Genomic DNA, 25,216 nt, shown 5'->3' with positions numbered 1-25,216 from the left:
GGCATCGAGTCACAGAGGAGAGTCAAGTGTAGGGCAGGGAAATAATTACAGTCCACAGGGTTCTCCCACTCAAATTATTTTACTAATCAAGCCAGTAACACAAAGACATTTTCAGTAGTGCTGCAATATACAGTCTTCCTTTCCCCTCTACCCAAAACCCATGGTCTGATGAAGGGCAGGATTGGTGAATTTCAACCTCCTTAATGATCTGTGCCCTCAGCCTATTATTAAGTGAGCAGTGAAGCCTAACGGCTAAGAATGCTGCTTCTGGAGTCAGACATCTCTGTGCCAAATCCTGCATCACCACTTGTTAGCTGTGTGTGCCTGGTCAAGTTGCTTATCTGCTCTGTGTCTCACTTTCCTTTGTGCAGTGGTAAAAAGAAGAGACCCATCTCAGAGGGCAGCGGGGTGATTGTGGGGCTCTGATGAAATCACACAGGGCAAGGCTTTGTGTACCCTGCACACACTGAGAACTCAGTGCCTGTCAGCTTCAGAAAAGCAGCCTCTTGGATCACATGCTTTATGCTCCCCCATCCTAGAGACTCTGGTAGCACCAACCAGGGCAGTGCAAACTTCCAGGAGTGTGTCTGTGAATAGAACTGGAGGCCTTAAGGAGGTTTGAGTGGTTTCCCCCTCAAATTGGCTTCTTTTATATCTAAGGAACTGTGACCCTGACGATACAATGAACATGTTTAAAGAGGAGCTAATCATAACTAACATCTATGAAGCACATTGCAGGCTCCAAATTGCTGTGACATTCATGATCCTGGTCATTTTCAGATGAGCCCTATGAGGTAGGCAGGGAGATCCTTATTAATTTAGCATTACTATTGAAAGATGTGGCCTAAGGCTCCAGGAGGCTAACAAAGTCACCAAAGGTCCCCCCACCCATGACTGGAAGCCAAGTTGCTTGATTCATAAACCAGTGCCCTTCCATCACTCCATGTTTGTCAGCCAGGACTCTATTGGTTGAAAGTGTAAGGAAACCCAACCAAAAAAGATAATTTATTGGCTCATTGACTTCAAAAGAGCAAGGTCAGACTGGCTTCAGCCATGGTTTACTGTAAGCCTTAGATGGTACCTTCAGGACCTAGTTGTTTTTTGCCCCTCCCTGTGGTGGTGGAGGCGGCTGTCTAACAGAGTCAGCTCCATGGGTTTCCTGGTTAAGTCTCTTAGAGACAGGGAAATAATTATGGTTCAAAGAATTCTTACACTTAAATTATTTTACTATTGAAAGTCAGTAAGAACACCTGGGAAAGAATACTTGCCCCAGCCCCAGCTGGCCCAACACAAGATTCGTGGTGTTTTCTTGTCTCTGATTGGTCATTTGCCCAGCCCTAAGCCAATCACTGGCTTTTTGGTTTGAACCCAGGTCCCAATCCACCTGTGGAACTGAGGATGGAGTCACACGTTTCTTATATTATACTCCTAAAAATATTACTTGGGCAATTATTCAGTTCAGAGCTGGAGTTGGCAAAGTTGTGAGATGTCCTGCACTTGCAACCAGGCTTAGTGACACTAATGTGTTTGCATTCCAGGCCTCTGATTATCTCGGCCCAGAGGACCTCCTGAAAAGTGAGGTAGAAAAAAGTCAGAGAAAACTGCAAGTGGTAGTGGACACCTTGAACTTCTTCAAGCAGGTGTTTAAGGACAGAAGGGAGAATCTGCCCACTTACTTTAAAGAGAACCAGGAAGTCAGGGAGTGGGATTTCCAGACTTCTTTGGTCTTTGTGCGATTGGATGGTTTCCTGAGACGACTGCACATGGTGGAGGTGAGTGTGCTCATGCATCCCAGGCTCCCAGCTCCAGACGGGAGTAAACAATCCAGGGTCCTAAAAGTGAATAGGAAAATGGCCAATGCAACATGGTGGCCAACCCTCCATTGGTTGGAAGAATGCACAGTAAGATTCAAATATTTGGATTTATCATTTGGATTGATCATCATGTAATGGTGATTCTATTAGAAGTTTTGGAAGGTCTGATTATAGACCCACTTAGGAATCAGTCAGCTAATTCAGTTGGTCTTCAAATTGCCCATAATCTTCAAACTTTGTTTCAAATGCACCCTCGCTAAAAAGTTTGCTGTGCAGAATTCAAGTGAGCTGATCTGGATGCAGCTGACCATCCCCACAAAGCCACTACTTTGAACTTGCCCTTCTACCCTACCAGACTAGTGAATCCCAGTGCAAGATAAATGTGACTTTTGCTCAAAATCCTGTCTCTCCCCAATTATTTAAAAGTCAATGTGAATATTAGTTTAAGGACCAGGGTGAGGAGACATGAAGCTTTTTCTTCTGATTGTTTTTAGCCTCAGAATTTAATGTGGTTAACAGGTTTCTTAACACTTCACAGATCAATAATTGCTGATTGACCTTTGGGGGAAAGAAAATGGGCATAATAAAATGAATACATACTTATTCTAAAATTTCTTTAGGATATTCAAGGTCAAGTTCAAGATTAAGACCATAGCCTAGAAAGACCAAGAAAGAATTCAGGTTATGTCACTAGCTATAGTCAGTGAAGCTATAATCTCTATAGGGGGTGAAGAGGGGGATATGTTGGGAAGAGGCTGGGATGAATGGCACAAACCGTGGGGTTATGAGGATAAGACTATGAGATTGAATCTGTTCATTTCCCTTCCCAAACACTGATCCAACACTGCCATTCACCAGGCCTTGAGCAGGCACTAGGGATACAATGATGACTGAAATATAGTTTTACCTGTAAGAAGCCCTTGGACCAGCAGCCATGGCACAGGACAGCGTAGACTAATGGAGGATATCCAAGGACAGAAAGACACAGAACCAGGAAACTTCAGTGAGGTATATTAAATGCCATGATATGAGCAAAAACTGATGTGTTATTGGGAGCAAAAAAGAGGAATCCCTAACTCAGTGGGGCTCTGAGAAAGTGGTAAGCACAAGAGGAAGTAAATTTTGAAAGTGGACTAGGAGTTCTCTGGGGAAAGAAGATGAGGAAGAGCATAGAGATAGAGAAAATGTTTAAGTGAGAAAGCCTGAAGATAGATCTTTTGAAAGGCACACCTTATATCCTGCATCAGGATCATGGAAAGTGTAAGTAATTGATATCTGGCTTTGTCCTAAATGCCTCTTCCCTGCTCCCCCTTTGTCCCCCCACGCCTGTGCCTGCGTGCAAGCAGTTCCATCTCAGCTTTTGATGTGCAGCCTCTCCTCCCCTCCCCCTCCACTGTATTCCTCTCACCTCCCACATCAATCCTTTTGCTGTCGTTCAGCTGAGTTGATCAGGTGGAGTGCCTGCTGTTACACTACACAGCCTTGTAGGCTCTCCAGCCCTGCACTGGCCCTGGGGTGAAAGCAGAGCACAGCTCAGAAGTGACCGTGGGGCTGGGGCCTCAGCCCTATGCACACAAGCTCCTGATGTGACTTTGCATATAGACAGCTACTCTAACACCAGGGCGCCTAATCTGCGGGGCATATCCAGTAAATACAGGAAGCCAGGGCCACCATCCTCTCTGGAGTCATTACCCTCACAATAGTCAGCTCTCAGGCTGCTTTTTCTTTCTGATTCAAGGCCACAGACACATGAAAAGCAGTTGCCCCAGTTTAATTAGAGGATAACTTGAATGTCACCGTGTTCTCAGTCTTCCTGCTTTGCCCAGTCTTAACTTTTCTATCCTGTGCTCTGGTTTACTTATTTGCTCTTAGGACAAACTCTACTACTTCTTTTCTTTCCTGCTTTTCCCTTTATTTTCTTTTTCCTCTTCCTTCTCTTTCTACTTGTCTCCCTTTCCCTTCTCTGTTTTCCAAGTTTTCTCTCTCTATTTGTTTCCCTTAGCTCTTCGTTCACCCTGAATTTCCATAATTTTTCCTTTTCCCGTGGCTGCTCCTTTCCCCTATCCTAGTATTTCCTCCGCTCCATCATTTTTCATCTTCAAATCATTTGCTCAGCCTCATACTCTTGGCCTCTAGTTCCCCCACCTCTGCCTACTCAGCTCAGGGCAGGGAGACACGGGACTATCGATCGTCTCCAGGCAGATTTCATGTAGCCCTTTAGTTAACATTCTGTGTATCTCTGTGATCGATGCCTGTTTAAATGGGATTAGCCTGCTTCTCTCCAGCAAGAATTAGCATGAACCTAGCCTTATTCATCTTGCTATTCTAATATAATATGTGGCCATGTGGCCACTGAAACGTGGGTAGCTGCAATTAATAAATACACAAAGCTGGGTTAATAAAATGGCATCAATGTGTCTACCCTTGTACACACTCACATCCAGAGTTATGCTGTGAAGGGCTGGTTTTTAATCTCCATAGTTCTCTTGCATTTCCCTCCTTCTGATTTGTGTGGCTTTTTTCTGCACAAGAAAGTTTCATTGTGTAGATCAACTCTTCCCCTCTGGATACCTGTTAAAATAAAGGTGGGGTGAGCTGGTGGCAGTGGGGAGGGGGTTGTTGTGCAGTATATCCCTGAGCAGTTTTCAGCAGGTCTGCAGCATATGGAGTACCCGCATTTTCAGAAGGCCACTGTCCTCCTCCTCACCACAGTGACACAGCTCATCACCTAGAGAGCTCAGCCTGAGCAGGAAAAGGAAGGAGACTACCTCAAGCCAGAGCTTGCACCCTTTCAAGGGTCCCAAGAGCAAGGCTTTGAAACCGGAAAAGACACCAGCGTTTGTGCTGCCTGCCATGTGCCAAACACAATAAGCAGGACAGGGACTGAATCTTTATGGGCACCTTATTCAGATGGCTGGCGATCTGAGAAGATGGCGGGTTCATACCCTAATGACCATCTTACATTTTCTTTCCAAGTCAGCCTTTTATAACAGGGAATAAACAAGGTGTGGTGAGGAGTTTTGAAGTTCAGGAAAAATTAGGTGAAAGTAACTGCAGCATTCTTGTCCTGGGCAGATAGCTGTTCCAAGGGGCTAGTGGTCATCTGTCTCTCCCTGGAACACAATGGGCTGGATGCCTCCACTTGTCCCCAGGTGGTAATCTCTAGCAGTGCCCCAGGAGGTTGGCTGTCACTCCCAGGAGCCAGGATAGGCCTTATCTGTAGTTTCTCAAACAATAGCTTTAATATATGCATTACTTATTAGGCTTATAACTGTTTACCTTAAACTAAAATTTTCCAACTCTTGAGTCTGCTATCAGCTTGAACACCCTTACTGTAACCAATGAGCACAACAGATCAGGGTACATCTACTCCCTGGCCATTGTTACAGGGCTCAGGCAGGTGTAACTGGGATTTGTACCTTGGGGGCAGGTGGATCCAAGCATACTTTTCATCAAACTTGGATTTCTCCTAGGTGGTTCTAAGAAGTCTGCTTTCTCTCCCACCTCCATTTTGAGGGCCCCAAAGTGGTTCTGTGGTTTTACTCTGCTTTACACACTCTGCTCTCCCTTTGCACACTCTGTTTTTACTACATGATTTCTAGGTCATTTTTCTAAATAAGTCATTTAGGTAAAACTGTATTCCACATTCCATGGAAGGGATGTATTTGGCTTTACAACTTACTAAGAAAATACCAAATGTGTATAAAATCTTTCCAATTTGAATAGTCAAGAATCGAAGGAGAAAAGAGCCTTTCAGCTGCATCTTAATTCCTTCCCTCACCCTGTCTTCCTACTGGTTGCTACAGCTCCACACCACACATCATACTACAGACATACAGTACACACACTGAACACACACCACACGCCACTCCAAACATAACATGTTGCACACACAGCACATGCACACATCATACATGTATACACCGCACCCATTATAATATACATCACACCAGGCACACACTGCATGCACACGGTAGCACACTGCATACATTACTCACACAGTGCATATACACTATACATATATGCACTGCACTCACACAGTACACACACATCACAGATGCACACAGTCGACACTGCACAGACACAACACACATCGCACACACCACACACAGCAGATATATTCCCTGCACATAAACACCACATATGCACATACACAGTACACACACTGCACAGACACAAATCACACAAACACCACACATACAACACACACACATACATCACAAAACATACACACACTGCACATATCCATACTGCACACACAATACAGTACACACAGCAGAGACACATACCACACACCACACATACACACAGTACATACCACTCACACACCACACCACATATACATACTGCACACACAGTACAGGCACACAGAGTACAACCACTATACACATGCCACACAAATACCACACATACAACATATCATATACACATCACAAAACATACACACTGTACATACACATACAACACTCATACACATCACAGACGACATACCCCACACACAATACACATAACCCACACACCCCCTCACATCCCAAACAAACCATATACACACCCCCACATTCATACCCCACATCATGCACTTACACACAAACCAAAAAGAGTTCATTTTTGTGCCATAATATCGTAGATGCTCCAGATCCCCCATTGATGTGTTGGCCTGCAGACTCTGCCCTCCAAAGTACGCAAGCAGCTTGGAGAGAGCCCTCACTGCTTTCATTATGAAATTTCTGTAAAGCTGTGATTCACTGAAGGCAGTATGATTTCCTGCTGAGGCTTTATGCAAGGTGATTAGCAGGGAGATAGGTAATAAGCTGACCTAACACAACTGTGTTTCCCTTGCTCTTTCTGCCACCTCCAGTCACTCTGCTGCCTCCTTTCATTCAGGCCTAATTGGGCTGGCGTCCCTTTCAGCCCTGCCTGAGCCTGTGGTCACGTAGGAGACCATTAGCTGCATAAGGTCGGCCGCTGTCCTAAGGTAAAGAAACAGTCTTTTTCCCAATGACCTTTTGAGGTTTTCATCTATGAATGTCTGCTTTGTGCTCTTCCTTAATGAATTCTGAAGACATTTAAGATAGGCGGCATGACCTCCCCTTCAAGTACAAGGCTGTGTTTGCAGGGCTTGCCATTATCCCTGAGTTTGATTCTCTACCTCAGGGGCCCCAGCACAAAAGGAAGCCTCTCCCACCACTCCATTAAAAGTTGCACTGGTTTTCATAAGAACAGGACCCAATTGGCCCAGTCAGCTGCCTGGGACTCCATGCTCTTTGTGGTAACTGGAAAGGATCATGTGTATATCGGCCATTACCCATTTCTTATTTACCAGCCTTACCTAAGGACATCAGGGTGATGATAATTTATAAAAGTGGCTCCCCTTTATTCAAGTACCAACCATGACATGTTCCATGGAATTCGGTAACCCCACAGCAAGTCAGGTATTAGCAAACTCACTTGCAGGTTAGGGAAACGAGGCTTCGAAAAGTTCTGTCTTGCTTTAAGCTACCCAGCTAGTAAATGACAGGCCAGGGCTGTGTGAACCCAGGGTTTCTGGCTCTGTCCTAAGCTTTTCCCATGGTGCTGCATAGCCTACCCTTCAAGCTGACATTTTCAGCCTGTATATGGTGTAATGAATTTCACGTGTTTACTACTATGATGAATAAAAATGGGCATTTAAAAGTATCATTTAAACCTCTCATTGGTTTAAATTGCCTTTCATCTGTTTTGTGGGAATTTTAAATAAATGATGAAAGAGCTACATTAAGAGTCAAATATATAGTCATAGTCACTATGATACATCTGTTTCTATGATTGCAAGACAATTTCCTGTCAGATTCAGGAATCTTCTCTACAATACTTCTATTCTGAATTTCACCCAGAGATGGAAAGCTCACTATCTCTCTTTGTAGCCCATGCTGTAGCTGGACATTTCTAACATAAGATGACTTAGTTTTATTCAGTGGGACCACATAAAATTGCCATTTTTGTAGGTCAAATATAAAAAATTTTACAAGTTCCACCTACAAGATGAGGCCAAGTCTGTCCTGTTTGCTCATTTGGCTTCACTCTGCCCTCAGAGAAGGACCATGCAGTGTTCTGCATTGCACTTGACCAAGGCCCTGCAAACATGCGAAGGCACAGTTCTGCCTTGCTTTGTAATTCCCCTCTTGTCTAATTTTCTCAATTGCTCCTGGGCCCTTATTTCTTAGATTTTCTACCACCCTGTCACCTTCCCTGGATGTGCTGTAGATAAGTCAAAGGCTGAAGATCATATATTCATTCAACAAATATTTCTCAGCATCTGGGCCTTTTCCAGGGGCTGAAGATACAGTAGTACCCCTGGGGTATTTACAACCTACTGAGAAAAATGCACAGAAAATTTAAAAAATAATATAATGCCAAGTAGAATATTATAATTCCACAGGGTGGTAAAAGCGCTGAAGAAAGCATATGAAGGATAAGGGAAGAGAGAGTGCAGCAGAATGATGGAGTGGAAATTTGGGCCTTGTGAATAGAGAAGTAAGAATAGGTCTAAGACTTTGAACTGAACCCCAAATAAATGTGTTGCCTGTCATGTGTTTGTTAAATTAAATAAAGCAATCCATATATATATCCATTGTTTTTGGTGACCAGAGTTTTTCCAGAAAATAAAATGATTAAATAAATATTTATCTAATATCTACAATTTACCTGTTAAATTGGAGATGAAACAACTTTGTGACCACCCAAGGCCATGCTTCAAGTATTCTTGAGAAATAAAATAGTGTAACAAAATTATAATATAGTTTTCTGATGCAATCAAACACATCAAGCTGTATCAGTCTCTTAAAATGGCTGGAGAGTATTTCCTAAGTATTGAAATTGACATCTGTGAAATTATGAAAAATAGGTACCCAGGTGACATTCCACAGCACAAATACATTTCTCCTTTAACATTGATTACAACTAAGTACTCTTTGAATAACTTGAATTACTACTTAAGTCAATTTCATTTCAGTTTAATTCATTCTGTTTTCCTCCCAGTTTATAAAGTTGAAGGTGTTTTAAAATATAGACTGCCCCCTTTCCCACCATCGGTGTCAAGACCCCCTGCTGCAGGTTTGTGTCTTTCTTTCCTTGGTTGGTCCTTTTCTCTTCCCTCTTCTCCCACTTCAGCTACTCATTGACAGCCATGCCTGAACATGGGTGAGCAAAGAAGGGCTGTTAGGTGGCTGCCAAGGCTGTACAGGTGCTGTCCTGGCAACGTGGAGACAGTCAGATGTCCTACCACTTCCCAATGCCTCTGATAGTGCTGCTGGCCTTAGAGTCCCAGCCAGAGAAAAGAGTTGGGCAGCCTTCTGCTAGTCAGATGGGTCGACCCCAACAGAGGCCACTGGCAGAGGGAGTTGCCTAGAGTGGAACCAAGACTCGCTGGGTTTTCAGCATCATGACATTGTGTTTCCTCTTCTTGCCTTTCAAACTTCCTCAGGGTAGAAGACCCCCCCAGGGGCCTGCACCACATGTTTGCCAACATCACTCAAACGTACCTCTCCCTCTTTCCTATTGAAGAGGCATGCACATAGCCTGGAAGTTGTAATGGGAAGAACATCTTGGTTTGGAGGTTTTGTGATTTCAGACCAGTTTTCATGAGAGATAAATGCCACCTCTGTTGTGTTAGTTGTGTTCTGGAGGCTCCTGTCCTATCAGAGGTAACATGACTTCCATGGACTGGGGAGGGGCTCCTCCCCAAGGCTCTGGGTTGCCTTATTCACCTGCCACTTAATTCTGAGCACAGCTGGGACACTGCCATACCAACAACAGTGACAATAATATGCACTTACTGTGTAGTCACTGCATGCTGACACTGGCCTAAATCCTAAGCCTGCATTCACCTACTTACCTCTCACTAGTATTATCCTGTCACAGATGAAGTAACCCAACACAGAGGTGTCAAGTAATTGCCCACTGTCACCCAGCTGGCTGCACGGTGTGCCATGTTGCATGTGCTTGGCAGAACTCTGCAGATTTGTTTTCTTGGCAGGAGTTGCTGAGACTGTTGGCATCCCCCTCTGGGCTTGTCCTCAGGACTGTTTGGAGGACCTGCTTTCCTGTCCGTATCCTCTATGATAGCTGTCATTCTAGAAGCAGATAACATGGTCCATTTGAAACCAATTTTTAAAAAATTGGTAGTAAAACCACTAATCATGTAAACATGGTATTATTATTATATTTTATTTTTTATTAGGAAACACAGAAAGGCTGAAGCATAAATGTGATCTTTGGTGTGTGTGTGAATATTATTTATTTGTACTTTCTCTTTGCTTTGTTATCAATTTAACCAAGAGTTATTTACACCACCCCAATCTATTAATAAGGTTACGCAAATCAGGCTTCACATTTCCTAAGCAACCACCACACTCATGTGATTTCCAGCCCTTCCCATACTAATTTGGATATTAACTGTTGTTGTTAATCATCATCCTCATTTTCACTCTTGTGATTTGTCCCTATAGGATCTCCTGAAGACAACCTTGGATTTTCACAAACTGGAAAAGCTTGAGTTCAGTGGCCTCAGAGGGAATGCCCTGAGTCAGCAGGTCCAGCAAATATACAAGGAATTTCAAGAGCTGTCCAGGGTCTTTTTGGAGTCCTCCTATGACTGTCTGGACCCCCAGAGCATGGTAGGGCTTGCGGAGGCTACCTCACAAGTTTGGTCTCTTTCTCAGATGCCTCTAGCCCGTAGAGTCTGAATATTTACTTGCATTTTCCCTATTTCCTTTAGCTCTCTAGTCCCAGTGGTTTTATGAAGGGAGGCCCATTCCTAATTACTCTTTGTGTCAGAAGAAAGGTCAAGGAGGGCCTTTTTGAACTGCTGACTGCTCCAGACTGATGATACTCAGGGTTTCAGAGATGAGATGGATATGGGATGATGGTGGCAGCTGCAGCCACCTACAGCTCCCAAAGCTTTAAGCTTTGAGCAACAACTGCTACATGAAAACCAGGCACACCTGGGAAGAATTTTATTAGTGCCTTGGGATAAGGTGGGAGATCAATGAAGCTATAGCCTAGTTTTTCTGATCTGACTCTGGTTTCCATGGGAGTACTCAGGGGTGAGGGAAAGACCAAAGATGTATGAGTTCTGTCCGGAAAAAGTCCAACCATTGTTGATATAATGAGAACAGTTTGAGAGACACTGATGTAACCTAGCAGCCAAGGAGAGTGGACTGGAATGCACATACATGAACAGTGACGACTTCACTGTAATAGTCAGTGGGGCAGTTGACACTGTTGAGTGAGCATGTGTACACTGTGTGGCTGTCCCATTCAAAATGACTGAGCCAGTAGAGCAATGAATCTACATCAAATTTTGCAGAAGCTTGAACATTCTGCTGTGGAAACTATTCAGATGATTCAGAAGGCCACAGCTACAGGCAACTGGTGTTTGGCAGCTTCATCATGACAATGTGCCTGCTCATGCAATACATCTGGTGTAGAGTTTTTTGGCAAAACATCAAATTGCTCAGGTGACTCAGCCCCTCTACAGCCCAGATGTGGTGTCCTGTGACTTCTGGCTTTTCCCAAAACTGAAATCACCTTTGAATGGAAAATTATTTCAGACCATTGATGAGATTCAGGAAAATATTATGGGGCAGCTGATGGTGACTGGGAGAACTGTGTGAGGTCCCAAGGTGCCTACTTTGAAGGGGGCTGAGGCATCATTGTCCTATGTGCAGTGTTTTTTATAACTCACATCTTCTTCAATAAATGTCTCTATTTTTCATATTATGTGGCTGGATACCTTCTGGACAGACCTTGTATTTTTCATGACTGGAACATAAGAGTCCAGGAAAGCTGAGATCTGTGAGTGCAAGCCCATGGGAGACAAAAATAAAGAAGAAAAAGGGCCAGATAGAAATAGGGAATGAGGTTGCCAAAAAGGAAATGGCTAATTATTGGAGAAGGAATTCTAAGAGTATATGAGGGAAAAAAGAGAAAGAAATTAGAGCAGAAATCTTCTGTGAGCACCTTCAGATGTCTAGGGAGATTTTAGCAAACCCAGGGAAATATCGCTTTCTAAATATTCCATTAGTCAAAAGTAGGGGGGAAAGGTGTAATACAAAGCACAAAGTTGTTTTAACTCTTGTGAATTGTCTCTATAGGATCTTCTGAAGACAACCATGACTTCCTAAAACAAAACAAATGAAACAAATGATAAAACAAAACAATTCTATGCACGGGGAAACATATTGTAATGTCAATATGGTTGGGTTTGGGAAGTAGAACTACTATGTTTTTCTATTTTGTCTTTTTATAAGAATATGAGTTACTGTTGTACAGCAGTAATAACAAATAAAAGTAATTCCACAAATTAGGGATTTGAGTTAAAGAGTTTCTCTATAAACTGCTACAGTCTAAGAGGATAATGCACTTTGGGTTGCCAGAGAAAATATAATAATTGGGACATATACTAAAAATAAATTCATTATTTATCTAAAGTTTAAATTTCAATGCATAGCCTATATTTTATTTACTAAATTTGGCAACCTTAAGAACAATGGCTAGCTGTTGTCTTAACCAATGAAAGTGTACTTAGAAGTAGTGTGTGTTAGTTTAATTAGCTTACTTTCCTCCTAATGGCTAGTTTGGTTACACTAAGGAAATAAAATTTAGACTTGGGAGTGGAAGGGAAGTAGGTGGTGTGTTGGAATAGCCCCATTTCTGGGACTGTTGCTGTTGAGGTGGCATTGGTGGGGGGCATGAGCTGGCACTGTGGGTGACAGAGGAGGGGCTTCAGAGAGAAGGGGGCAGAGAGAGAGAGAGTAAAAGGGTTCCAGCCTCACAGTTTGACTCGCTCCATAATTTTGTCTAGGAAATAAAATGCTACAATAATGGGGTAACCGTCTACATGGATAAAATCTAAGTCATGCCAAGGTGAATTTTGGAAAATGAAAATAAACCCTTGGTATAACAGATTCAAGTGCAAAGATTAGTAGTAAAGAGGATAGGGACTGGCTTTTGCGAAATTATGTTTTTCTATGTCTATCTGATGTCTCCAGGAATTTGAAAATGATGTCTCTAAGTTTAACCAGAGAGTAGAAGATCTTGATCAAAGACTGGGGACTATCTTTAGTCAAGCCTTCAATGATACACCGGATTTGGAGCATGCCTTTAAGGTTAGTGCAAGTAGAGTGGGAGCTGCCCTTGTGCTGATTGTGCCCCTGCCCTCACCAGAGGAGGGGAGGGACGCTCTTCCAATTGTTTTGTTCCTGTAGATATTAATTGTTCTTATTAGTCTAATAGAGAGGTATTAAGAGTGTCCTAAGGCAAGGGAGTGTGCAGAATTGGGCTTCTCAGCATTGTTACTAATGCTTTTCTGAAAACATGGTGCTTACCTAGGGTCTTATCAGTAGGGTACCTATTAAAAGTGAAGGTGTATGTTGTGGTCACCATCCTGAATCCATGGTTCTGCAATACCATGGCTGTTTGACCAATGTTATCAGATTGGTTAAAGCTGAGGCAAACCACCTACCAGGTAATTGGTTATAGCATTCAAGTACTAGTAACTAGAATAAGAAGACTCATGCCTTTGCCCTGTACTGCCCAGCTCAGAATATGAAGGTTTAGGGCGATGAGCAACTACATGGCTTCACAACTGAGAATTCTGAGCTGTGAGACATGAAGACATAGTAGAACATGATAGTTCTATAAACTATGAAGAGACTTAATTTGTAAAGCCTTAAGGATTAGAATCAGCATTGATCAGTGGAAATTACAAGGAGGCAGGATTCAGAGGAAAGAGATTTCTGTTGAAAGGACTTTCTTTTTTTAATTTTTAATATATTTATTGATTATGCTATTACAGTTGTCCCATTTCCCCCTCCTTCACTCCACTCCATCCTGCCCACCCCCTCCCTCCCACATCCCCCCCCCCATAGTTCATGTCCATGGGTCATACTTATAAATTCTTTGACTTCTACATTTCCTATACTATTCTTACCCTCCCCCTATTTTCTACCTACCATTTATGCTACTTATTCTCTGTACTTTTCCCCCCTCTCTCCCCCTCTCACTCCCCTGTTGATAACCCTCCACATGATCTCCATTTCTGTGGTTCTGTTCCTGTTCTCGTTGTTTGCTTTTGTTTTTGTTTTAGGTGTGGTTGTTAATAACTGTGAGTTTGCTGTCATTTTTACTGTTCATATTTTTTATCTTCTTTTTCTTAGATAAATCCCTTTAACATTTCATATAATAAGAGCTTGGTGATGATGAACTTTAACTTGACCTCACTGAGAAGCACTTTATCTGCCCTTCCATTCTAAATGATAGCTTTGCTGGATACAGTAATCTTGGATGTAGGTCCTTGCCTTTCTTGACTTGGAACACTTCTTGCCAGCCCCTTCTTGCCTGTAAGGTCTCTTTTGAGAAGTCAGCTGACAGTCTTATGGGAACTCCTTTGTAGGTATCTGTGTCCTTTTCTCTCGCTGCTTTTAAGATTCTCTCCTTATCTTTAATCTTGGGTAACTTAATGATGATGTGCCTTGGTGTGTGCTTCCTTGGGTCCAACTTCTTGGGGACTCTCTGAGCTTCCTGGACTTCCTGGAAGTCTATTTCATTTGCCAGATGAGGGAAGTTCTCCTTCACTATTTGTTCAAATAAGTTTTCAATTTTTTGTTCTTCCTCTTCTCCTTCTGGCACCCCTATAATTGGGATGTTGGAACATTTAAAGATGTCCTGGAGGTTACTAAGCCTCTCCTCATTTTTTTGAATTATTGTTTCTTCATTCTTTTCTGGTTAGATGTTTGTTTCTTCCTTCTGGTCCACACTGTTGATTTGAGTCCCAGTTTCCTTCCCATCACTATTGGTTCCCTGTACATTTTCCTTTGTTTCTCTTAGCATAGCCTTCATTTCTTCATCTAATTTGTGACAAAATTCAACCAATTCTGTGAGCATCCTAATTACCAGTGTTTTGAACTGTGCATCTGATAGGTTGGCTATCTGTTCATTGCTTAGTTGTATTTTTTCTGGAGCTTTGATCTGTTCTTTCATTTGGGCCATTTTTTTTTTCATCTTGGTGCACCTGTTACATAAAGGGGCAGAGCCTTAGATGTTCACTGGGGCTGGGTAATGCTGGTCACTGCGTTGTGATGCTGTATGTGGGGGAGGGGCCAAGAGGGAGCAATGGTGCTTGCTACACTCTCTGCCAGCTTTCAGTCACTCCCTCCTCTACCCACAATCAAACTGGGCCCCTCTAATGCTGATTCCCGAGTGGGTGGGCTTGTGCACGCTCTAGACCCCTGTGGGTCCCTCCAATGAACTCTCCTGTGAGGCTGAGAGTTTCTCCCACTGCTGCCTGAACCCCCACATGTGTTTTCAATCAGAGGATTGAGGCTTTATTTCCCCCTCGCTGGAGCCCTGGGTTGCGCAGTCTGCTTCACTGCCCTGCCACCGGTTTATCTATGCACGAATGTGTGGCCAAGAGGTCTGCTAGTTGCCGCGATGCCTGCCCCATTCCCCACCAGCCACTGCCTTATCTTGAGCCCTCTCTGCCCCAGCTGCCTGTCTCCATCCCTCCTACTGGTCTGGATGAATGTTTCTTCTTTATCTCCTTGGTTGCTGGCCTTCCATACAGTTTGCTTTTCTGTCAGTTCTGGTTGTTTTTTGTTTTTAAATTGTTGTTGTCCTTCTTTTGGTTGTACAAGGAGGCGCAGTGTGTCTACCTATGCCTCCATCTTGGCCGGAAGCCCCAGAATGGACTTTCTTGAGAAGTATGTAAATTTCCAGTCACTGAAAATGTCCAAACATAGACTGGAATCCATGCTCTTCTAGAAAACTGAGTAACCCAAATTGCCAGTCTTCCTTAGCCATTGAATATACACATATATAATATATGACCTCTGATAAATACCTGGCCTTTTGTAAATCGCATAGGAGGACTATTGATTTCTCTCTCCTAGCATTTGAACTTATTTCAGAAATTAGTTCAGGAATTAGTTCTCTCTTAAACTTTTTTCTTGCTCCTACTCTCAAATTTTAGCCTTCCAAATTCTCCTTCACATCTAGCCTACTTAGCTTATTGTTTTCTTCTCTATCTTACCCCTCCTTCTCTGTTTTAGGTCTTTTTTATTAAAGGTCTTTTAAATATAGATCAGCTTAACCTTTCCAACAACTTTAAGTTTTCTCTTTGTTTTATCCTTTATCCACATTCTAATATCCCTCGAGGGTCTGATAGGTAATTTAGCAGACAGAAATCCTCCCCCTTTAGAAGCAAAGGAGAGATGGGGCAGACTATGAATATTCACGTGTTAATAATTATTGATCCAGTTGTACATTAACAATTGTTTGACCTTCTTACATTGCTATATATATGACAGAAAAGCCAGGACACAAGGTTTATGTAACCTTGGAAATATTGAATCTGTGGCTTGTTCTTCTTATTTCTCCACCTCTTCTGCAGCTCCTGGACATAGGAGGCAATCTCCTGGAAAGACCACTGGTAGCACGAGATGCATCTGATAAGTACCTGGTGCTCATCCAAATGTTCAACCAAGAGCTGGATACAGTCAGGATAATCTATGGTCAGTGTGTCCAGGAGAAGGCAGAACTTGGTAAGCTGGTTGCCAGGGCATTTGGATGGAGAAGTTCTACTACTGGGAAGCCTGACTAAGGGCGGTACCACATCACAGTGTGATACCTTCATTTCTATTGCAATTTTTGATGCTCTGTCTTACCTGTTTGAAAGTCAAATACAACTTCAATTCAGCTTTACGAACATTTCTTGAGTCTTTGCTTTATGCAGGACACATTTCTGGGCATGATGTCCAAGGTTTTTAAGTAATTGAACAGCAGGACCACCATGTCTATAAACAGGTTTCATACTGAGGTCATTTAGGATTGCATCCACTTAGGAAGTCATTCCCAGAAAATCTGTTGGCCTCAACTTATGTGGGACCATCCTAATGACATCCAGTCAGGTACAGAATTTGAAAACTCAAATGCCTTACAAGGTAAGGTTAGTTTTCTGTTGCTGCATAGCGGATGGTCACAGCCTTCGAGGCTTCCACAGTACCCACCCTCCAGCTCCCAGTTTGTAGGGCAGCAGCCCAGCACGGGGCGTCTCGGTCCTCTACCCAATGTCATAGGGCTGCAATCGAGGCATTAGCTGGGCTGACTTCTCATCTGGAGGCACCAGGGGGGAAATCCGCTTCTGAGCTCATTTTTGTTGGTAGAATGGTCCCTATTTCCTTGCTGGCTGTCAGCTGGGAGCCCCTCCCATTCCCTGCCATTTGGGAAGGCTATGCGGCTGCCCCCACCATCCAACCAGGGATGATGGCACACTGAATCCTCCTCATACTTCAAGTCCCTGACTTCCCCTTCTGCCACCCACCAGAGAAAATGCTCTACTTTTAAATGGCTTGCCTGATTAAGTCAGTCCCACCAAGGATTATATCCTTGTTCCATGTAACACAACATCATCACAGGAGTAATATGGTATCATGTTGCAGTTTCCCCCAACACTTACAGAAGAGGGGATTATGCAAGGGTAAATTAAAGCTCATTTGGTGGTATCTTAGAATTCCTGCACCATAGGTGTGGGCTGAGTGGAAGCCATCAGGAAGTGGTAGAATCCACAGCAAATTAAAGGAAGAGACCACAGTTCAGTTCCCGTTGCTGGTTAGAAGCAGTGGCTGATTTTTGCTACATCTTCCAATTTTGCCAAAGAAGCTGGAAACTGTTTTTTTTCTAAATAAAATCACATAATTGCTAAATCTTGACAACTTGTTCCGAGCAAACAAAAGTAAGAATATTCAGTCTTTGCTAACTGTGGTCAAGCACTTTGTAATCTACATGGCCTGTCTCATTCATAAGCTTATTGAATTCTCACATAAACCATTTTATAGATTAAAAAAAAACAACCGAGGCCCAGAGAAATTAAATTGCCTGTTAAGGCAAATTAAGAGTTTCTCAACCCTGACTGTTCAATTAGAATCCTCTTGAGAGCTTTCACAAAATACAAATGACTGAGCCCTGCCCAGACCAATTAAATGAGATGGAGAGGGCAGGGCCCAGGCATTAGCATTTTTAAAGAACCCCTCTGACCCCGCCTACCCACCCCACCAAGGGTCGCAGATGTGTAGCCAGGTTGAAAATCACTGGTATGAAGTCAGAAAGCCAGTGAGCTGCAGAGCTGGGCTGGTACCCCTGTCCTCTGACGCTGCTTCATGTTGTCCCCAAGGTGGTCCCCCCAGGAACTCCCCAGCTCACCGTGAGCAAGGGTGACTTTAGCATGTGAAGGCAGATGAGGCAAAAAGTGGACTAGCTGGTGGGAGGTGATCCTGGGCAGAGTGGTGCTGGGAGTCTAGGACCTCACCTCATTCAGCCTGGCTGTGCTTTGCCTCCAGGGTTCTCCTCAGTGCACAAGAACATGCCCTCTGTGGCCGGGGGTCTTCACTGGGCTCAGGAACTGAGACAGCGCATCCAGGGTCCCTTTGCCAACTTCGGACGCATTACACATCCGTGAGTACCTCATTCCTGAAAGACAGGTTTGTTCTCGGCTTCTGGTCTTGCTCTGGGTTTTGACTGTTGTAGAAATACAACTCACTTACTGAAGGCATGAAAATCTTCCTTACTTCTTTCCAGTTTTAGCAGCTGACTAGTGTCTTAGTCTACTTGGACTGCTATTAGAGAATACCATAGACTAAATGGCTCACAAACATTAAAATTTATTTCTCATGGTCTGGAGGCTGACAAGTCCAACATCAAGGTGCCGATACATTCAGTGTCTAGTGAGAGTCCATCTCTGGTTCATAGACAGACATCTTCTTGCTGTGTCCCCCCCATGACAGAAGGGGTGAGGGAGTTCTGTGGCATCTCTTCTTACAAGGGCACTAATCCCATTCATAAGGGCTCCACCCTCGTGACCTAATCACCCCAAAGGTCCCACCTCCTAATACCACTACATTGGGGAATTAGGCTTCAACATAAGAATTTTTGGGAGGGAATGCAAACGTTTGGTCCATAACAACCAGGCACCTATTGAGCTGATTACTGGGCCCCTTGGTGGTAACAAGGCTTGATGGACAAGAGGCTGATTGCTTTTGCTCTGTGAGACTCATTTATGGAGGAAAATGAGTCAGAGTTTTCAAGCTCTGTGGAGTTCTTCCACATACCTCCCTCAGACACAGGGTCTCTTTGCTCCTGAGCCCACTGGAAAATAATGGAGCCCAGTGTTTCCTAAGAGTATGGTGCAAGGGCCTTGTGTGTTAGAAGGCCCTGGGTGCTTGTTTGAATGAAGGTCCCTGGCCTCACCCCTCACCTACTGAATCTGAATCTTGGGGCAGGGTGGTGTCTGTGGATCTGCTTCCTCTGCAAGCCCCCTCTCCTGTGATTCTGATGGTGACCAGGTCTGGAAACCACTGGCCTGCCTCACAGCTGATACTGGAAGCCAAGCTAGTTGGAGTCATCTTGGCTGCTGGAAGAGAGGGAAGAGCTGCTCGTGAGACCATGTGGAGGCTCCTGCCTAGGGAAGGATGGTCTCCCTCTGGCCCCTCTCTCTCAACACTGGGCTTGTTGAAAGCACTTGGCTTTGTCAAACACAGCAGAAACAAAGGAATTGAAGTCTGGGCTCTGGCATCAGGTTTTTTTCAGCTGTCAAGGGCTCCTGTGGCCCAAGTGGCAAGTCGGATGCTTTCAGATGTGAAAAGGTGCCAACACCCCTAATCCTCAGGGACATGCAAATCAACCCCCCCCGAGAGGCCACCTCACACCTGCCAGAATGGCTGTCATCAAAAAGGCAAGAGAGAACAAGCACTGGTGAGGACGTGGGCAACAGGCACCATCCTGTGTACTGTTGGTGGGATTGCAACTTGGTACAGCCACTGTGGGAAACAGGGTGGGGTTCCTCAAAAGGTTAAAAATAAAACTACCACACCATCTTAGCAATTCTACTTCTGGGTATTTATCTAAAGGAAATAAAATCATAATATTGAAGAGATATCTACAGCCCTACATTTATTGCAGTATTTTACAACAGCTAAGACATGGAAACAATCTAAGTGTTTATTGGTGGAGGAATCGATAAACAAAATGGTGTGTGTGTGTGTGTGTGTGTGTGTATCGAGCCATAAAGAAGAAGGACATCGGAGAACCAAGATGGCGGCGTAGGTAGACACACTGCGCCTCCTCGCACAACCAGAACTGACAGAGAATCGAACAGCAAGGGGGACCAACACCAAGGAAACAGAGAATAATCATTCATCTAGACTGGTAGGAGGGGCGGAGACGGCACTGGGGTGGAGAGGACTCGCGTGGCTGTGGCGGGACTGAGACTGGCGGAGTGTGGGACAGATGGCGCAGGCAGTCCGAGCACTAGCAGACCCTGCGGTCCCACATTTGCACAGATAAACCCAGAGGGCCGGACTCAGAGTGGCGGAGACTGGGGCAGGCAGAGCGGCGGGTAGCACCTTGCGGCACCACATTCGCCCACAGATAAACCGGACGAACGGCGGGCAGAGAAGCAGACCGCTGCGCAACCCAGGGCTCCAGCTCGGGGAAATAAAGCCTCAAACCTCTGATTGAAAGCGCCCCTGGGGGTTGGGGCGGCAGGAGAGACTCCCAGCCTCACAGGAGAGGTTGTTGGAGAGACCCACAGGGGCCTAGAGTGTGCACAGGCCCACTTACTCGGGAACCAGCACCAGAGGGGCCCAGTTTGATTGTGGGTAGCGGAGTGAAAGACTGAAATCCGGAGGAGAGTGAAGCGGGCGCCATTGCTCCCTCTCGGCCCCGCCCCCAGGTACAGCGTCACAGCGCAGCGACCAGCATTACCCCGCCCCGGTGAACACCTAAGGCTCCGCCCCTTAAAGTAACAGACGTGCCAAGACAAAAAAAAAAAAAATGGCCCAAATGACAGAACACTTCAAAGCTCCAGAAAAATTACAACTAAGCGACGAAGAGATAGCCAACCTATCGGATGCACAGTTCAAAGCACTGGTTATCAATATGCTCACAGACTTGGTTGAATCTATTCGAAAAACAGATGAAAAAATGAAGCCTATGCTAAGAGAAACAAAGGAAAATGTACAGGGAACCAATAGTGATGAGAAGGACACTGGGACTCAAATCAATGGTATGGACCAGAAGGAAGAAACAAACATCCAACCAGAAAAGAATGAAGAAACAAGAACTTGGAAAAATGAGGAGAGGCTTGGGAACCTCCAGGACACCTTGAAACGTTCCAACATCCGAATTATAGGGGTGCCAGAAGGAGAAGAGGAAGAACAAAAAATTGAAAACTTATTTGAACAAATAATGGAGAACTTCCCCGATCTGGCAAAGGAAATAGACTTCCGGGAAGGCCAGGAAGCTCAGAGAGTCCCAAAGAAGCTGGACCCAAGGAGGAACACAACAAGGCACATCATCATTACATTACCCAAGATTAAACGCAAGGACCTACATCCAAGATTACTGTATCCAGCAAAACTATCATTTAGAATGGAAGGGAGGATAAAGTGCTTTTCAGATAAGGTCAAGTTGAAGAGGCTCATCATCACCAAGCCCTTATTATATGAAATGTTAAAGGGAGTTACCTAAGAAAAAGAAGATCAAAAATAGGAACAGTAAATATGACAGCAAACTCACAGTTATTAACGACCACACATAAAACAAAAACGAGAGCAAACTAGGCAAACAACTAGAACATGAGGGTTGTCAATAAGGGAGTGGGAGGGGGAGAGGGTGGTAAAGGTACAGAGAATAAGTAGCATAGATGATAGGTGGAAAATAGACAGGGGGAGGGTAAAAATAGTGTAGGAAATGTAGAAGCCAAAGAACTTATAAGTATGACCCATGGACATGAACTATGAGGGGGGAATGTGGGAGGGAGGGGGGTGGGCAGGATGGAGTGGAGTGGGGGGGGAAATGGGACAACTGTAATAGCATAATCAATAAAAATATTAAAAAAAAAAAAAAAAAGAAGAAGGACATCCTGCCGTTTGCAACGTGGATGGAACTTGGGCGCATTCCGCTAAGTGCAACAAGTCAGACGGAGAAAGACAGATACTGGATGATCTCACTTATATGTGGAATCTGAAAATAAAAAAGTCTCAGGACAAAGAGATCATATTTGTGGTCATCTGGTTATCAGAGGCAAGAGTGGAGAGTGGGAAAATGGATGAAGGTTTTCGAAAGGTACAGACTTGTAGTTGTAAGATAAACATATCTTGGGGATGTAACGTACACCATGATGGCTGCAGGTAACAGGGTTGTATGGAATATTTGAAAGTTGTTAAGTGAGTAGATCCTAAAAGTTCTCATCACAAGAATAAAAACAATTTTTTCTTTTTGGGGGGTATCCATATGAGATGATGGACGTTAACTAAACCAACTGCAGTAATCATTTCACAATGCATGCAAGTGTTTACACGGTACACTTTCAACTTGCACAGTGCTGTGTGTCAACTGCATCTCAGTCAAACCGGGGAAAAGTTTTAAAAGCCTAAACATTTTCAGAGGCAAAGAAGATGACGCAAAACACCAGAGCAGAGTCTGAAGGGTGCCTCCACCCCAACACCCAGTGTTGCCAAGCAGAAAGTATTAGAAATCTCCTGACTGTTAGAGAGAAAACCTGAAAATGCAGGTTTTTATGTGAAGCACCCAACTGGAAATGAGCAGTATTCCACTTTTCCTCTGACTCCTCACAGATCAGGCACACATGCCTGCTAGTCGGGCCTGCCTGGTGGGGGATACCTGAGAGGCCTCTGCTCCTGCCTGAGAAGCTCTTCGTTTTACAGGTGAAAAAAACTGAGGCAAACAGAAATGAGGTGACATGCCCAAAGTCCTATGGAGGCCTAAGGAAAGACCTGGAAGTCTGGGTCTCAGAGCTCCTAGCCCAGGGATTCCTCAGCCACCAGAGGTTTGGCCTAGAGAACAGCCAAGCCCTCTCTTCTCAAGCGTGCCCCTCAAGGCAGGAGGGAGAAAACATATAAATGGGGAGGGGGTGGAAAGGCCACTTCTAGGGCCGTGGACTGTGGTAGCTGTCATAAGTCCTGTTCCCTGGGAGCAGACTCTGAGACGCACATGCAGGAACATATAGGGACACTCTTGGGAACAGCACCTGTGAGGGAGTAGGGGGATGAGATGGGCAGAGGGAGAAGTGGGCAGCAATATGGTTGCTAGGAGGCCTCCGCTGATCCTCTGGGGAACCCTGGCCCTGCAGTGTTACCCAGACTTTGTACCTCCACAGGAGCTGGTTGGTAGATGTGGGCTGTCTGAGGGAGGTGGGCAAGATGGCTCTCATTGGCTGAGGCCATTACCACAGAGAGGCAGCCTTGCTTCACCAGCAGCCAGCACTCCTGGCCAGAGGCAGGTGAAGGGATGGGGTGGGTAGGCGTGCCTGATCATGAAAAGGGATCTTATTGGCAACACACCTGCCCTCTACAGTTCCCATGGAGATTTATTTCCATTTGTTCTAAAAATGAATTCAAAATTGTATTGTGCCCTGTAATATATGTTTATTGGTTATTAGAAATGTTTTGGATGCCTTCCCATGAAATGAGGTAGAATCTTCAGGGTGTTTCTTGGCACTTACTCTTTTGACTTCTCGAACCTTCTAGGCAACTGCCACAGGCCCCAGTGCGTGAAACTGCTCTCTCCTCTGTGTGTTACTTGCCCTTGAGTTGACTTCGACTCCGATGCCTGGCGACCCTGTGGATGAGCAACACCTACAATATCTTTCCTCACTAGCTCTGCTCAGCTCCCATGACTCTTTTTGTGGAGTCTGTCCATCTCATGTTTAGTATTCCCTTTTTCCTGCTGCCTTCTACTTTTCCCAGCACTATTGTCTTTCTCTCTCCCAGCCTCATTCTTTTGAAGGTATGAAACAGAGGTCAGGGACTTGAGGTTTGAGGACACCCCACAGCTCCCTGAGGGGAGGGCTGGGCCTGAGCCCTCCTGCCCTGAAGCCCTTTCCATTTCTCCTTGCTGCCTCCAAGAGGCAGCTGCTTATTTGCCATGGAAGGGAACTAAGCAGCTGGAAATCCTGGTCCTTCTCTGTAGGCGTGAGGGCTTACACTGAAAGCTCAGGGGGTCTTGTGAAGAAACTCTGTGTTGGTTTAAAGAGCAAATGGATTTTAAAGAATCTTTGCAAGATGCTACCTCATTTTGCTGGCAGAACAAACAAAAACAGACTCACCAACACAATGAGCATGAAGGTTTATGAAAATATAGATATTTTGCCAATTTCCCCAGGACCTGGACCCTCAGTTTGTGTTGCAGAGGAGAGTCAAACAGGAGCAGGAGTGGGCAGCTGAGCCTCAGGCCGGGCCTTGCTCACGTTCCTCTGTGGTCCTCACCATTCCTGTGGGGGCCTTGGGAGGGGGCTGTGCATGGGAGCACATGTGTATACATGCATGTGTGGTGCATGTGTGTGCATTGTGTGTGCACACATGTTGGGGCTTGAGATATGAGAGGGAACCTCATGTAAACATGTCCATAGGTAGGAGGGCTTCTCATAACATGTCCTAGATGGATTTCAGAGAAGGGATAAAGTATATATGTATATATATATATATTCATATAAAACAATGTCTATATATGTGTGTGTATAAACATTGTTATATAAATATATAAAACATATTTTATATATAATGTTATATAGTTTTTGTATAATGTATAATGTCATATGTAGTATTTTCCTTCTATACAGAAAACTATGGCCCCTAAAATTTTTCTTCCATGTCTCCATTTCCCTTTTATTCAGGTTTTCGAGGGACTTAATTTATCTATGCATGACTAGCTGGGCCAGGGTGAAGGGTTTGTGGAACCACGTGGCAAAGGTGGGGCTGCCTGCTTTTCAGGATGCCCTCTAGTGGCTCCTGGAGGATGTTCAGGAAGAATTCAGGCTCCTTCAGGGACATTTGGAAGCCAGCCCAGGAAGCTTTTCAATCTCTTCCTTGCAGGCTGGAGTTTGTTAATCAAATCATTCTTTGACTTCGTCTTATCTGATAGCACTTTTTTTCTCTTTTGTATGGATAGTTGCATGGAATCTGCTGAAGGAAAGAGAATGATTCAAAAATATGAAGCTATGCTTTCATTGCTGGAAAGGTAAGCAGCTTCTGGGATTGCATTGTTCTGTAAATTGCATGAGCCCCCCAATGCCTCTTGCAGTTGTGTGTTTGAGCAGATTCCTCGGTGGATGGGAAGTGTTACTCTGTATTCTATGTTATAACCACATTATCTGTGAGCACAGTGCTTCTCGGTTGCAAACACAGATGTCTGGGGAATAGAAACAGACACTTCTCCCAGTAGTTTTGTTGGGAATGTGCACTGGCTGAGCCAGAAGTGGGGCACTCCTCATGGCTCTCCCAGATCAGTGTCACGGAAAATTGCAGTGGCTACTCACTAAGCAGAAAGCAACAGTTCGTGCAGTACAAAGA

At 44.4% G+C, this 25,216-nt stretch overlaps 1 protein-coding gene across 3 annotated transcripts in view; it reads left to right on the top strand.

The window, feature by feature from the left end:
* Positions 1 to 25,216, top strand: part of DNAH9 (dynein axonemal heavy chain 9) — a 367,496-nt gene that overhangs the window by 19,138 nt on the left and 323,142 nt on the right. For all 3 annotated transcript variants that reach the window (XM_024564675.4, XM_053910525.2, XM_053910526.1), the window contains exons 6-11: positions 1,539 to 1,772; positions 10,301 to 10,468; positions 12,845 to 12,961; positions 16,243 to 16,393; positions 18,188 to 18,302; positions 24,816 to 24,884. In XM_024564675.4, coding sequence (XP_024420443.2) covers positions 1,539 to 1,772; positions 10,301 to 10,468; positions 12,845 to 12,961; positions 16,243 to 16,393; positions 18,188 to 18,302; positions 24,816 to 24,884 — 854 coding nt within the window. The remainder of the gene's footprint in view (positions 1 to 1,538; positions 1,773 to 10,300; positions 10,469 to 12,844; positions 12,962 to 16,242; positions 16,394 to 18,187; positions 18,303 to 24,815; positions 24,885 to 25,216) is intronic.

Source organism: Desmodus rotundus, chromosome 9, assembly GCF_022682495.2.
Source record: "Desmodus rotundus isolate HL8 chromosome 9, HLdesRot8A.1, whole genome shotgun sequence".
Lineage (NCBI taxonomy): Eukaryota > Metazoa > Chordata > Mammalia > Chiroptera > Phyllostomidae > Desmodus > Desmodus rotundus.
The sequence above is the reverse complement of the archived record's forward strand: the minus strand, read 5'-3'. Positions and strand labels throughout refer to the sequence as shown.